General features: G+C 34.4%; 1 protein-coding gene across 2 annotated transcripts in view; it reads left to right on the top strand.

The window, feature by feature from the left end:
- APP1 (aminopeptidase P1) overlaps positions 1–12,764 on the top strand; it is a 38,008-nt gene that overhangs the window by 15,297 nt on the left and 9,947 nt on the right. For both annotated transcript variants that reach the window (XM_090006891.1, XM_090006892.1), the window contains exons 9-14: positions 4,557–4,623; positions 4,766–4,900; positions 5,009–5,089; positions 8,210–8,264; positions 8,366–8,470; positions 8,623–8,694. In XM_090006891.1, the coding sequence (XP_089863017.1) occupies positions 4,557–4,623; positions 4,766–4,900; positions 5,009–5,089; positions 8,210–8,264; positions 8,366–8,470; positions 8,623–8,694 (515 nt within the window). The remainder of the gene's footprint in view (positions 1–4,556; positions 4,624–4,765; positions 4,901–5,008; positions 5,090–8,209; positions 8,265–8,365; positions 8,471–8,622; positions 8,695–12,764) is intronic.

Raw genomic sequence — 12,764 nt, 5'->3', positions numbered from 1 at the left:
ATATTGGATGTTTGATATCTTGTTTTTCCTATGATGGTTATGATTTTGAAACCATGGAGTTTCAGAAGATTGATCTTCTTATTCTTCTTAATAGCATTAGTTTGTTTTTCATTACCTATGTCACATAGGTGCGGGTGCGGGTGCAGGTGCGACACTTTAAAAAAACTTGGGTGGGGGGTGTGGAAAGGATATATATATATAATTTTTAACATTTTTAAGTTAACACTATGTGTATTTGTGTGCATTTATGTATTTATATATATAATATAGATAAAAACAGACTTGATTAGGGTTAACTGAATCTACTTTTGGATAAAAATGGACCTCAGTGTGGTTGACTTCACTTAACATAAAGGAAGTTGTGTCCAAGTGTCGAACCTGCCTGGGTGCGGGTGTGGTGCCCTGTTAGAAGAGTTTGTGTGACATAGTTCATTACAAGCTTTCTTTACCTCTTGTGTTTCCTTCTGTTATGCCTCGTATCTAACTGTCATTATATGTAGACAAGAGATATTATTCTTTAATGTGGTGAGTTATGTGCACCCATTGTACTCTTGATCTAGTTGCTAATACACTTATTTAAGTGTTATTATATGTAGACAAAAGATGTTTATTCATACTTTTGTGTGTGTGTTTAGCCCGTAAGTGGTATTGAGATAATACTCTTGTTCTAGTAGCTGATACACTTATTTTAAAGTGTCATTATATGTAGATAGAATATGTTTATTTACACTTTTGTGTGTTTGTTTTTCTTATAAGTGGCATGGTGATTATACTCTTGTTCTAGTAGCTGATACACTTATTTTGAGTGTCATTATATGTAGACAAGAGATGTCTATTTATACTTTTGTGTGTTTGTTTAGCCCATAAATGACATTGAGATTATACTCTTGTTCTAGTAGCTGATATACTTAATTGGAGTGTTATTATATATAAACAAGGGATGTTTATTCACACTTTTGTGTGTTTGTTTTGCCCATAAGTGTCATTGAGATTATACTCTTGTTCTAGTTGCTGATACACTTGTTTTAACTGTCATTATATGTAGACAAGAGGTGGTGTTGGTTATTCACATTGTTTTGTGTATTTTAACTCTTTGTTGTCATTATGATTATGCTCTTGCTCTAGTCACTGATACACTTGATTTTTTGTTAGAGGTCTAGTGAGGTGATTGCTAGTGGTGGTGAAACTAGTGTTAAGATTTGCAAATATAATTCATTGTGTTATATGAGATTTTTAAATCTCTTCATGATCTTTCTAAACTCATTTTCTCTTGAATGAGAAATGGTTATTAAAATATTTTCATGCATTTTGCATTGAATATGCTTTGGTTGCATGATAAGGATTTTTTTTAAATATGTTTCATGATTGATTGTCTTGCCTATTTTGCATAAGTTTAGTTAATTCTTTCTAAACATTTGTTAATGAAAGATATATTATTTTTTACCTTGTGAGTTGATGTGTATTTTCATTGTGTGTTTTCCCTTGGTCCATAAGTTACTTTTTTAGTTGTATGGTTAATATTGCTTCTAAAATGTAACAATTAATTAATTTATGAGTATTTGTCTTTTCTTGAATGATTGAAATCATTTCTTGTATCTTTCGCTGCGTAAAAATGTTTTCATAATTTATACGCCTTTGTGAGTTATTTATTCATGGTATTGATGATGTTGAAAATCCATGCCTGTTATGCATTAATATGTCTTTTGTGATAGATATATGTGTACATGATTTTCATGAATGATTAAAGTGATTAATAACTATCGTGTTTGAAATTAATTCTTACTTTAAATGATTTTGAAAAATGCTAAAATTGACTTATTAAATATTTTCTATATATTGTATGTTTGTGTGCTTGGCCATCCTCTCTTCGTAATATAACTATTTTTTTGAAATCTTCTTGTGATATATGTGTATAATTGGATGTTTTGTTAGCTCTATTTACAGGTTGTTCAAGAATTGATGATATTGGAGATCCTGTGTGTAATTGAGCATACGATTGAGCACCCTTTAAAGAAGCACCAAATGGAAGAACTTGATGAAGTTTATGAAGACATTTTATGTAATGGGTTTTTTCTTTTGTAATTTTAAACTTACGGTGAGTCACTGTAAGTTTGAGGGGGTGGGGTGTGGGGTGTGGGGTGTGGGGAAGAGGGTGTTAAGATGGATGTATTCTTTGTGTGTATATATATGCATGTATATATGTTAATATAATATAATATATATAATATATTATATAATATATATATATATATTTCTTAGTCAAACTAGGTTTGACTACTTCTAGCCGTTTGAGGCTAGTCCAACGGTTAGTAGTCCCAATGTTGTAAAAAGCATTGAGGCGTAGCATAGCGCTCCATAAAAAACTAAAGCAAGGCTTTACGCCTCGAGGTGTAAAGCGTAAGCCTCAATTAAAAAAAACTTAAGAAAACCTTTAAAAATATTTACATAGACAAATAAATAAAAGAAATGCTTTATTGATGAAGCAACAACCAATAAAAAATAGAAAAAATCATCAATATAGAAAAACATGATTCAGATTGTAATAGACAGCAACAAGAACATTGAAAAAAATCAATACAGAAAAAATGATATAATTACAAAAAAATCATCAAATAGAAAACATCATGATTCAGATTGCAATAGACAACAACATTGAAAAAAATCATCAATACAGAAAAATGATATAATTACAAAAAAATATCAATACAGAAAGAAAGCATGATTTAGATTGCAATAGACAAACAACATTGAAAAAACATCAATACAGAAAAAATGATATAATCACAAAAAAATCATCAATACAAAAAAAGCACCTGTCGGCAGAGAGAGTCAAGCTCGAGTTCTTCTTCTTCCTCTTCTTCTTCTTAGAGACGACTTGTAAGAGAGCAGTAGAGTGAGTCAAGAGGCGAGATGCAGACAAAGAGGAGAGGCGAGAGAGAAGAGGGAGAGACAAGAGGGTGAGGCGACAAAGAGAGGCAGTTGACATGAGAGAGAGAGAGAGAGAGAGAGAGAGAGAGAGAGAGAGAGAGAGAGAGAGAGAGAGAGAGAGAGAGGCCCGATCCTATTTAGGGTCGGGCTCAGCCCCAAATTTTGGTCAAATGGGGGCTTTGACCCCCATTTGGCCTGTGTTAACTGAGGTGTGCACCTCACTTTGAGGCGCGCCTCGTCCCGAGGTGCCCATCTCATAACCCATGAGGCTTGCACCTTAAGGATTTTGCGCTATTTGCATGTGCCTCAAGGCAAAAAGGGCCTCTCCTTGAGGCAAGGTGCATTTTTTTGTGCCTTGAGGCACATTTTTAACAACACTGAGTGGTGTCCTCTTTCCTCTATCTCTCCCTCTTCTTTTTCCCTATAAATAGGGATGGGTGTGTGCCTTGTATTGGAAGAGTGTGATGGGTAGTTTTAGGCTTTTGAGTATTGAGTGTTTGTAGTGAGATTGTTTGTAATTTTGCATTTCTTTTTGTATTGTTTGAATTTCATGCTTAATGAAACTATTCATTTAATAATTCTTGTGTTCCATTGTTACTTCTATGGTGAGTATGTATTCAAATACATTATATTTTTGGTTCTTGGTATCCATTCCAGAGTGTATCGAGATTCGTGCCATTTTTATGACAAATCTAATCACTACAAAGATGTAAAACGATGCTCAATAGTACACTTAGGGACAAATTTTGAGTTCTAAGGGCACAAAAAATGATATTAAAGGTAAAAAAACTAAAAGTAAAGTAATATCTTCTAAAAACATAAAAAAAGAAAGGAGCTTACCCTCCTTCAACTTTAATCATAGACAAATGAAACAAAGAACGATGATTTTTTACCTTATCTCACTTCCTTTAGTGAAAATTGGGTGAAAATTCACTCTTGAGTAAATCACAGAAGTCCTCTCCTTTGCACACAGATTGGCCCCCAAATAGCACTCATGACTCTTAGGGTGCGTGAATACCCCTCTAATGGCCTCTACACAAATGAGGGAGTCGGCCCTCAAGAGGTATTTAAAACCCAAAAAGAAAAAATTATGATTCGGCCCTTTTTAAACTACGCCGAAGGTGTATTGTACGATACAATACTGTATTGTATGATACATACATGTATGATATACACTTGTATGATATTGATTTTCTGTATAGCAACAATAAATATCGTACCCTATCATATGATACATACAACCTTGCTCAAAAGTCAAAACTGCTCACTAGATAGTGCCTTCTCTCTTTTTCTATTGTAAGTGGCTTGTGATAGGAGATTGACGATGCATATCAACAATAAATACATACATACATATATACTATAATGATATTGATAATGTTTCGTAACATCTGACATGCATGCGAGGAACTTGACATCCATCTAATAGATGATTGAAATATTGCAGCATGTGAAATGGAACAAGAAAGAAAAAAAAGCACAATAGGTGTTACTCTTTATACTAATTTGATTCTTGTGCCCAGGCATTTGTTCTAATTAACAGCAAATTGTGCATGTTTTTAGCTGTTGATTCTGTGTTGGTCAGACAATTAGTTTTTGACACTTGGTTTTTTGTTTAAAATCTCCAGGGATGGTGCAAAATTAACAGAGGTATCTGTAAGTGATATCTTGGAGGGATTTCGTGCTAAGCAAGAGGTGCAATTTTCCTGGCACTTGTATAGTTAACCATTCCGAAGTGATTTATGTTGTTTAGTGGCTTTGATGAAGCACACATTAGTGCAAGCTTTTCATGACTTCTCTATACAAACTAATCTCCTTTTGGCATGGGCCTTTTCAGTTTTTTAAGGGGCTGAGCTTTCCAACCATTTCATCAGTTGGTCCAAATGCAGCTGTTATCCATTACTCTCCAGATGAGAAGACTTGTGCTGAAATGGATCCTGACAGCATTTATCTAGTTGATTCGGGGGCACAGGTTTATCTGCTACCTTTCAAGATATATTCTCGCTTAATTTGTATGTGAATTGATGCATGGCTTTTGATTCAATCTTTATGGCACTGACACATTACTGGGATTTACAAGTATCAAGATGGAACAACTGACGTAACAAGGACTGTACATTTTGGCAAGCCATCACCTCATGAGAAAGCATGTTATACTGCAGTAAGTGGATTCCTGTTAACCTCATAATATGCTATTTCATGTGCACGAGTTTAGCTTTTAAGTCCATGTCCAGTCTCTTGTTCAGATGCAGCTTTTATCCCTTTTTCTGATGGAATATTGGGATATGTGTTTTGCAATTAGCATGCAGAATTAGATATATTTCTCAAGCTTGCATAGTTTTTATTGATGTGGCTCTGAGGAAATTTCTTATTGACCATAACCTGCTTTGTCTTTTTACCAGTATACTTTTCTTGCGCTTTTGTAAAATATGGAGCACTAACTGTCCTTTGGTTGGTTTGTGGTTTCAATCAGCTTTGAGTCAGGTTTCTCCCTTTCATTATTTTGGTCTATTCCTTTTACATTGGCTACTAGGCACATGAGAAGTCCTTGACCACTGGTCCAAGTTAAATTTTCATTGGTGAAATGTTTCATTGGTGAAATGTTTCATTGATCAAGTAAGTAATAAGTTCTAGTTGGGCAACATGAGGTTGATAAAATCTGTTGAATCAAGGAAAATAGAAGTAATAAAAAGATTGAAAAAAAAGGTTTTGGCATTAAAAAGATCATTCTTATATCTGTTACATAAATCACTAACTTTTCTTTTAACTGCAAATGTTAGTCATGCAGTAATCTGCACACTAAATACCCATATTGGTTTTACTTAAAATGCTGAAGCACACCACAAAATGATTCATTTGCAAGTATAGTGATAGGTGTTGGGTCAGGCAGCCTCTTGGGTATCAGATATCCATAGCAGCCAGGTTTAGACTGCTCTTGGAGACCAAGCGTGATAAAACCCATGATTTGGCCCTACCTGTTAGCTTTCCTGGTGGCTTTTGCGCTCAAATATTGTCCAGAGGTTTCCAGACTCAAGCTTTTCTACCTGGTAATGGAAATAAATACAATAATTTACAAAAATCTGCGAAAGTTACCAGCTATTTACAAGAAGGTGCCTAACATTTCAGTTATTATATTCAACTGCCTGCTTTATTTCAATGTAATTCAAACATCTGCCTGAGGCATAAAATGACATTTTGTCCTTTTCTCATCAGAGAGACAACTTAAGCTCTTTTGCTAAACATATCAATCATGAGCCTTTTTCGTTATTTTGCTTCACTAAACATTGGTTAAGGAAAAGATTTTATGACCAAGCATGTCTTTGAAATGTAAATAAAATAAAAACAGATGCCAAGTGATTAAGCCTGATTAGTGATATGTTGTACTGTTTTTCTGTAATAGCTGATAAGTTGGGAGGCTTTCTATAAGTTATTCAATAAATGTTTTTTTAATTTTTAAATAGTCCACATCACACCCCATTCTTTCTCTTTTTCTCTCTCAGATCTGTCAGACAGTCAGTGTCAAACTGAATCTTATGCATCAGACTTCACACGAAGAGAGAGAGAGAGAGAGAGAGAGAGAGAGAGAGAGAGAGAGAGAGAGAGAGAGAGAGAGAGAGAGAGAGAGAGAGAGAGAGAGAGAGAGAGTGGCGATGCATTAACTGCAAAAAACATATAATGGTCAAGACAAGATTCACACGACATTGTGGCTCATCCATGTGTATAAGGTCAAGCGTTGCCAGGGAATTAACAAAAGGCTTGAGGTGACTTCTGGGCTGAGTAACATGGTATTTCTACCAGGCCTCCATACTGAGGTGCACCCCTACTGGCATTGGATATTATTGGGTATGGACCAACTAGGTTCAAATTTAACTTGACTCATTTTACCCATCTGATGATCCAGCTAATGTTTCAGCTCAACCCCAGAAGTGTATCATTAACTATATATTTGTTAGCCAAGTATATACCTGTGTCATGTTTTAGGCTTTTGATTCATAATTGACAGTCCATAACTTATATCTAGAGCATTTTGTAGAATGTAGCATACTCGTGCATTTTTTCATATGTGTGTGTGCATACCCATCTTTTAGAAATTTTCGTGTCGTACCCAATATCCCCACCAGTATCTATGTGACATAGCTTCTGGGTGAAGCATGCTAACAACTTTACAGATGGCAATGAAAAGTTGCAGTACCCTCTTTCAAACTGACTACAGTCAGCCAATCATTTCCCTTTAAATTTCTCATTCAATTTTTTTTCTTCATTCAAAAAATTTCCTTCAAATTTCTTGTAATATATTTTTTTACTAAACAAACTGAATTGCTTGATATTAGGCTGTGTTTGGGAACCCGTGTTGGAAGGAGTCGGGGGAAGTAGAACTACTGAAATTCAAGGGAAATGAATTTGGGAGTTGTAGAAACTCTCTTTTGTTTGGAAGCATAAACAACTCCTTCAAGGATTTAGGCTTGCAACTATTCCCGATTCTTCACCATGTTTGGGAACCCGTAGGATGGTATTTTGGCCAACCTAGGGCCTATAATATATATATATATATATTATGTATACATATGTATTATGCATATATATTACATATACATATATATATATTATGCGGATATACATATATATCATATGTATGCATACATATTATGTATACTTATATATTATGTATGCATATATATTATGCGTATATACACATATATATATATATATTATGTATGCATATATATTATGTGTATGTACATATATATAATATATACATATATAATATATGTATATATAACATAAAAATATAGGATTTACCGAGGTAAGATCCTATTGTTTAATGAAGTAAAGGTGAATATAGGATTTACTGAGGTAAATGGGGTAAAAATTTTGAACCATCGGAAATTTAGGAATCCACCAGAATCCTTGTGATTCAAGGAGTTGCAAATACCTCCTCTTTTTAAGAGGAGTTCAAATGGGTATTTTGGAGGAGTTGGAGTCGGCTGATTCCCAGGCTAAAATATTGACTCTCTCCAACTCCTCCCAAACAACAGCCAAATCCGTGAGATGAGTGCCACGTCGGATAACCGTCTCCGATTACACTACAAATACTCCGATAACGTGCTCCCAAACAGAGCCTTATGGATGTGTGGAAGCTGTTAAAAACTTGAATTGTATTTTTGTTCATATAATTGGCATTTTCCATTTTTATTGATATTTATTACTGCCCAAAGTTTATGTTGCTGGTGTTTACCTTCTATTCCTACTGATCATTAGTTTCCTTAATTGGTTGAGTTAGGTTCTCAAAGGGCATATAGCATTGGATACTGCTATCTTTCCTAATGGAACGACAGGTGCTTTCTCATATATTTTTGCAAAGTCTCTCTTTTTTGTTAACATCCATTTTCTATTCCAAGCATTACTGATGAATGGAGACCGAGATGAAACCTTGCAGGACATGCTTTGGACATTCTTTCACGAGTACCTCTTTGGAGAGATGGACTTGATTATCGTCATGGTACTGGTCATGGGATTGGATCCTACCTGAATGTCCATGAAGGTCAGATGATCCAGAAAAAAATTCTAAAAACCACCTTGTTGTGTTTTACCATGCTTACAAACTGTCGTACATGTTGCATTTCATCTGTATCCAAGAATTTTGCTTCATTAGGTTCCAGTTATTTGATTCAGCTTTTGGATTGGTTTCAACAGGTCCTCACTTAATCAGTTTCAGACCTCATGCTCGAAATGTTCCACTGCAAGCTTCAATGACAGTAACTGATGGTGTGTATTTTTTTTCACTATTCTTTGACCCTCCGGCCTAGCAACTTTTCTTTATTATTTTTATGTAATATGGGCCAAATAACATGTTCTTTTTGCCAGACATTGTGTTTCACTGAAGGAACCAATCAGGTTTTATGCCTTTTAGCCATGTACTTATATGGGGTCATGTATTTGAGTCTGTTTGAACACCTTACAAAGTGAACAATGGATGTCCTTTTACATGTCAAAGCTCTCAGTTTCGAAGTTGCTACCAATAGGTTGTCTTGCCTTCTTTCAGAGATGTCATTATCAGGGCTGGGAAACGAGCCGAGCAGCTCGTGGTTGGCTTGCCAGGAACTTGTTCGTGTTCAGTTCATATAGCTGGTGAACCGAGCCACGAGCAGCTCATTACCAAAAATGAGCCGAGCACGAACAAGGGGTGCTCGGCTCGGTTCAGCTCATGTAAACTCGTATGAATAGAAGATATAGAATTTAGGTGAAACGTTATAATTTAGGTGAAACGTTTATCATAAAAAACAGTTTTGTACAACTGGTTAGTCTGTAAGGCACCTGGTAGACAGGTTTCAGGTTCAAAACCTATTGTCCACTACGTTGATTTTATGCCAGCTTGTGGCTTGGCTCAGCTGACTCGAGCTCGGCTCGTCTACCTACGAGCACAAGCCAAGCTTGGGCGGACTTAAATGGTAAACGAGCCAAGCTTGAACAGGCTGGGCTGAGCTCGTTTACCAGCCTTGGTCATTATAATTTTTCATTAATCATCATAAATACCTGAAACCCCAGGATTACTTAGAAGCTGAACTTCACCAGTGCACCATGTTAATACATGAAATTGCCAGAGCCATATGGCAGTAGTTTCTTTGGTGCATAAAAGATCTAATAGTGGAAAACTGTCATTAACAGCCAGATAACAATTGAGAATCACATATGAATTTTCTAATGGGTGGGTTCTTCTGAGCAGCAACTTAAGAGTTCCAATGGCTTCCCAAAAATCAAATCCTCAAAAAGAACTGTCAGCTCTCAAATTGTTTTACTGGTTCTACTGGTGGGACCAGTGAGGCTGCTTACCAGCCTGAAAATTGATTTTGAGAAAAGGTTACATAGGATAGAATCCGTTTAATATACAACATGAGAAGTGTGATTTTTCCTTTTTTAAACTCTGTTTGTCCCTCTCCAACCCAAACTCTCTTGACTAACCTCACACATGCTTTCACACAAGGGGATCATGTCATTTACTGTTAGGATGTAGCTGTGTTTATGTTTGTATAATAAGAAATTGACTGAAAGCACAAATAACTCACAAAGAGTATTAGAGTGTGAAAACACACAAAATATAAAAAATATTTTATATTGAAAATGTTTGAGAGTTGAGACAAGCATACCAAAGAGAGGCAAAAGGCCTCTTTAAATAGGCCTTTACAAGGCTCTAAGAGCTGTTGGGAAGCCCCGAACGACTCTAATGGCCTTTTACAAGAATGCCCTTTCATAGATGTGAAAGGGCCAAAATACAAAAATATCAGAAAAATAGAAATAAAAATAAAAAATACAATGCCGCCCTAATGAACAGCTCCTATTACATAATAAGGAAATGGCAAAAATGCCCCTATGGGACATTACTAATTACAAATCATGTAAGCATAATATATATACATATAAATGTATTATACATAAACAAGTCAATATATATACATATATAAATGTGTATATATTTTAACACCCTCCCTCAAATTGACAGTGAGATCGTCAAAAGTTTGTCTAGAAAGAATGAGAACAAGAGAGACAACAAAGCTTTGTTGAAGAAATTTGCAAGTTGGCATTCTGATGTGACATAGGGAAGTTCAATAGTGTCCTTCAGATACTCATCACGAATATAATGACAATCCATCTCTATATGCTTTGTCCGTTCAAAGAAGGTATAGTTGCTGGCAATATAGATCATACTTTTGTTGTCGCAACACATCTTCCAAGGAGTAGAGATGATGACTCCATGTCTTTTAAGCAAACTTTTCAACCAAACAATCTCAATTGTAGTGGTCGCTATCGCCTTATATTCAACTTCAGTCGAAGACAATGACACCTTTTATTGTTTCTTACATCTCTATGATATCAACGAATCACCAATAAAAATATAATTGGGGTGTTTTATTCTTTGCTTCTTATTGAGTTTTTTAATTGGTTATGTTTTATTTTGGATCCTTCGATGTCGTCTTCAGACTCTTCACGTTCATGTCATGGAGATGATCCTGCATGGCAATACTGCAGAAGTATTGACGATGTACCATGATTAGGGTCACCATTGAATTTGAGATGTCTCTTTTGTGATGCTATTATTAGAGGTGGACTTCATAGATTTAAGCAACATATTGCAGGTCAAGATCAAAATGTACGTCCATGTGATTCTTCATTTATTCCTACCAGTTTTTGTGCTGATGTTATTGCTGAACTTGAAGAAATTCAAAGAATTTTGCAAAAATTCTAAGTTAGACTTACAACCATTGTTTCAGATTCTAAAAATGATGATGATAACCCAATTGCCACAAAAATGGTCGAAGATAAAGAGATCATCACGTAGCAGTTGGGCGCAGTAGTTGGATGCAATACTGAGGAAATACTATCCTAATGTTTGGCAAATAGGCTCTAGAAGATAATTTAGTTTTAGGATCTTTACAATTTAGAACTTTAGAGATGAAAATTGGCATGTAAGACATCGGTTAAATGTAAGATTTTTAGTTATAATGAACTCTTAGTAGTTTAGTTATGACTTATGACATTTTAGTATGACTTGAATGTGAATTTAGTATTGGTAGTTAATGCTTTAATTGTGTTTAAAATTTAAATTCTGTAGTTGCATTTTATTTACATTGTCAGCTATTAGTTGCATGGTTTGTTATTAATTTAAATTATAAATTATGTAGTTGCCTTCATATGTGGTTTTATGATTGTATTTTATGCAAATCATCATTGTTTTATGTGATATGATTTTTTAGATTTTTTGCTAAAATTTTTAGATTTTTTTAGATTTTTAGAATTTTAAAATTTTTTTATTAAAAATTTATGATATGTTTACAATGTGATACAATACGATACAATGTTACTTTGGGCCCGACCGATACGGGTAACGATATGATATCGGTATCGACTATATATGTCACCTGGGTACGGGTGAACATCCATACCTAGGCATGTGTAATGATATCAATTTTTTTTTAAAAACATTTTTAATTGTTTCAATGCCTTTTTTATCACTTCCTGTCATAGACACAAATATCAGTATCGGCTATATCTCAGCGAGGCTATTTCTTGCGGTATTATCGGTTTGGTGATAAATCTCGGGAAAATAGGAGGAAAATCTCGTGATTTAAAAGACAAAAAAATAAAAAAATAAGAAAATTTCATGTTTAGACAAAAAAGTACATAAATAATAAAAGAAATAAGTAAAATATGTAAAAGAAAGAAGATAAGATATTTAAAATGTAAATAATAATTAAAAAATAAAACTAATTGATAATATCACGATAATAGCGCGACAATATCACTATATATATCGTTTTTTCATCATATCACGATAATATCATGATATTTTCAAAATATCGCCGATATCTGTGGTTATGCTTCCTGTGATATATCAACATAGAACAACAAAATAGTTATATTGTTCCCTACATTTCTAACAAAGTGAGCTGTGTTAGTTTAACAAGAAACAAACCCACTATCAATAACAATTTTACTAAAGTGGTCGTACCAAGCCTTTAGAGCTTGCTTAAGATCGTAAAAAACCTTTTTAAGTTTAAGAAATTATACTTTTTCAAGGTCAGACCCAGGCAGAGAATCCATATAAACTTTTTCACAAACATCACTATTGAGAAAAACATTTTTGACATCTAATTAATAAACAGGTCACTATTTGATGGATGCTAAGGTCTAAAACTAGTCATCCTAACAACATGGGCAAAGGTTTCTTCATAATCAATACCATACTCATGTTAATATCTCTTTGCAACTAGCTTAGCCTTATATCTTTCTAAAGAGTCATCACTTTTAGTTTTAACTTTAAACACCCATCGACACCCATT

The sequence above is a fragment of the Nuphar pumila genome, chromosome 5 (genome assembly GCF_984573655.1).
Source record: "Nuphar pumila chromosome 5, dmNupPumi1.hap1.1, whole genome shotgun sequence".
In the NCBI taxonomy this organism is placed as follows: Eukaryota; Viridiplantae; Streptophyta; class Magnoliopsida; order Nymphaeales; family Nymphaeaceae; genus Nuphar; species Nuphar pumila.
The sequence above is the reverse complement of the archived record's forward strand: the minus strand, read 5'-3'. Positions and strand labels throughout refer to the sequence as shown.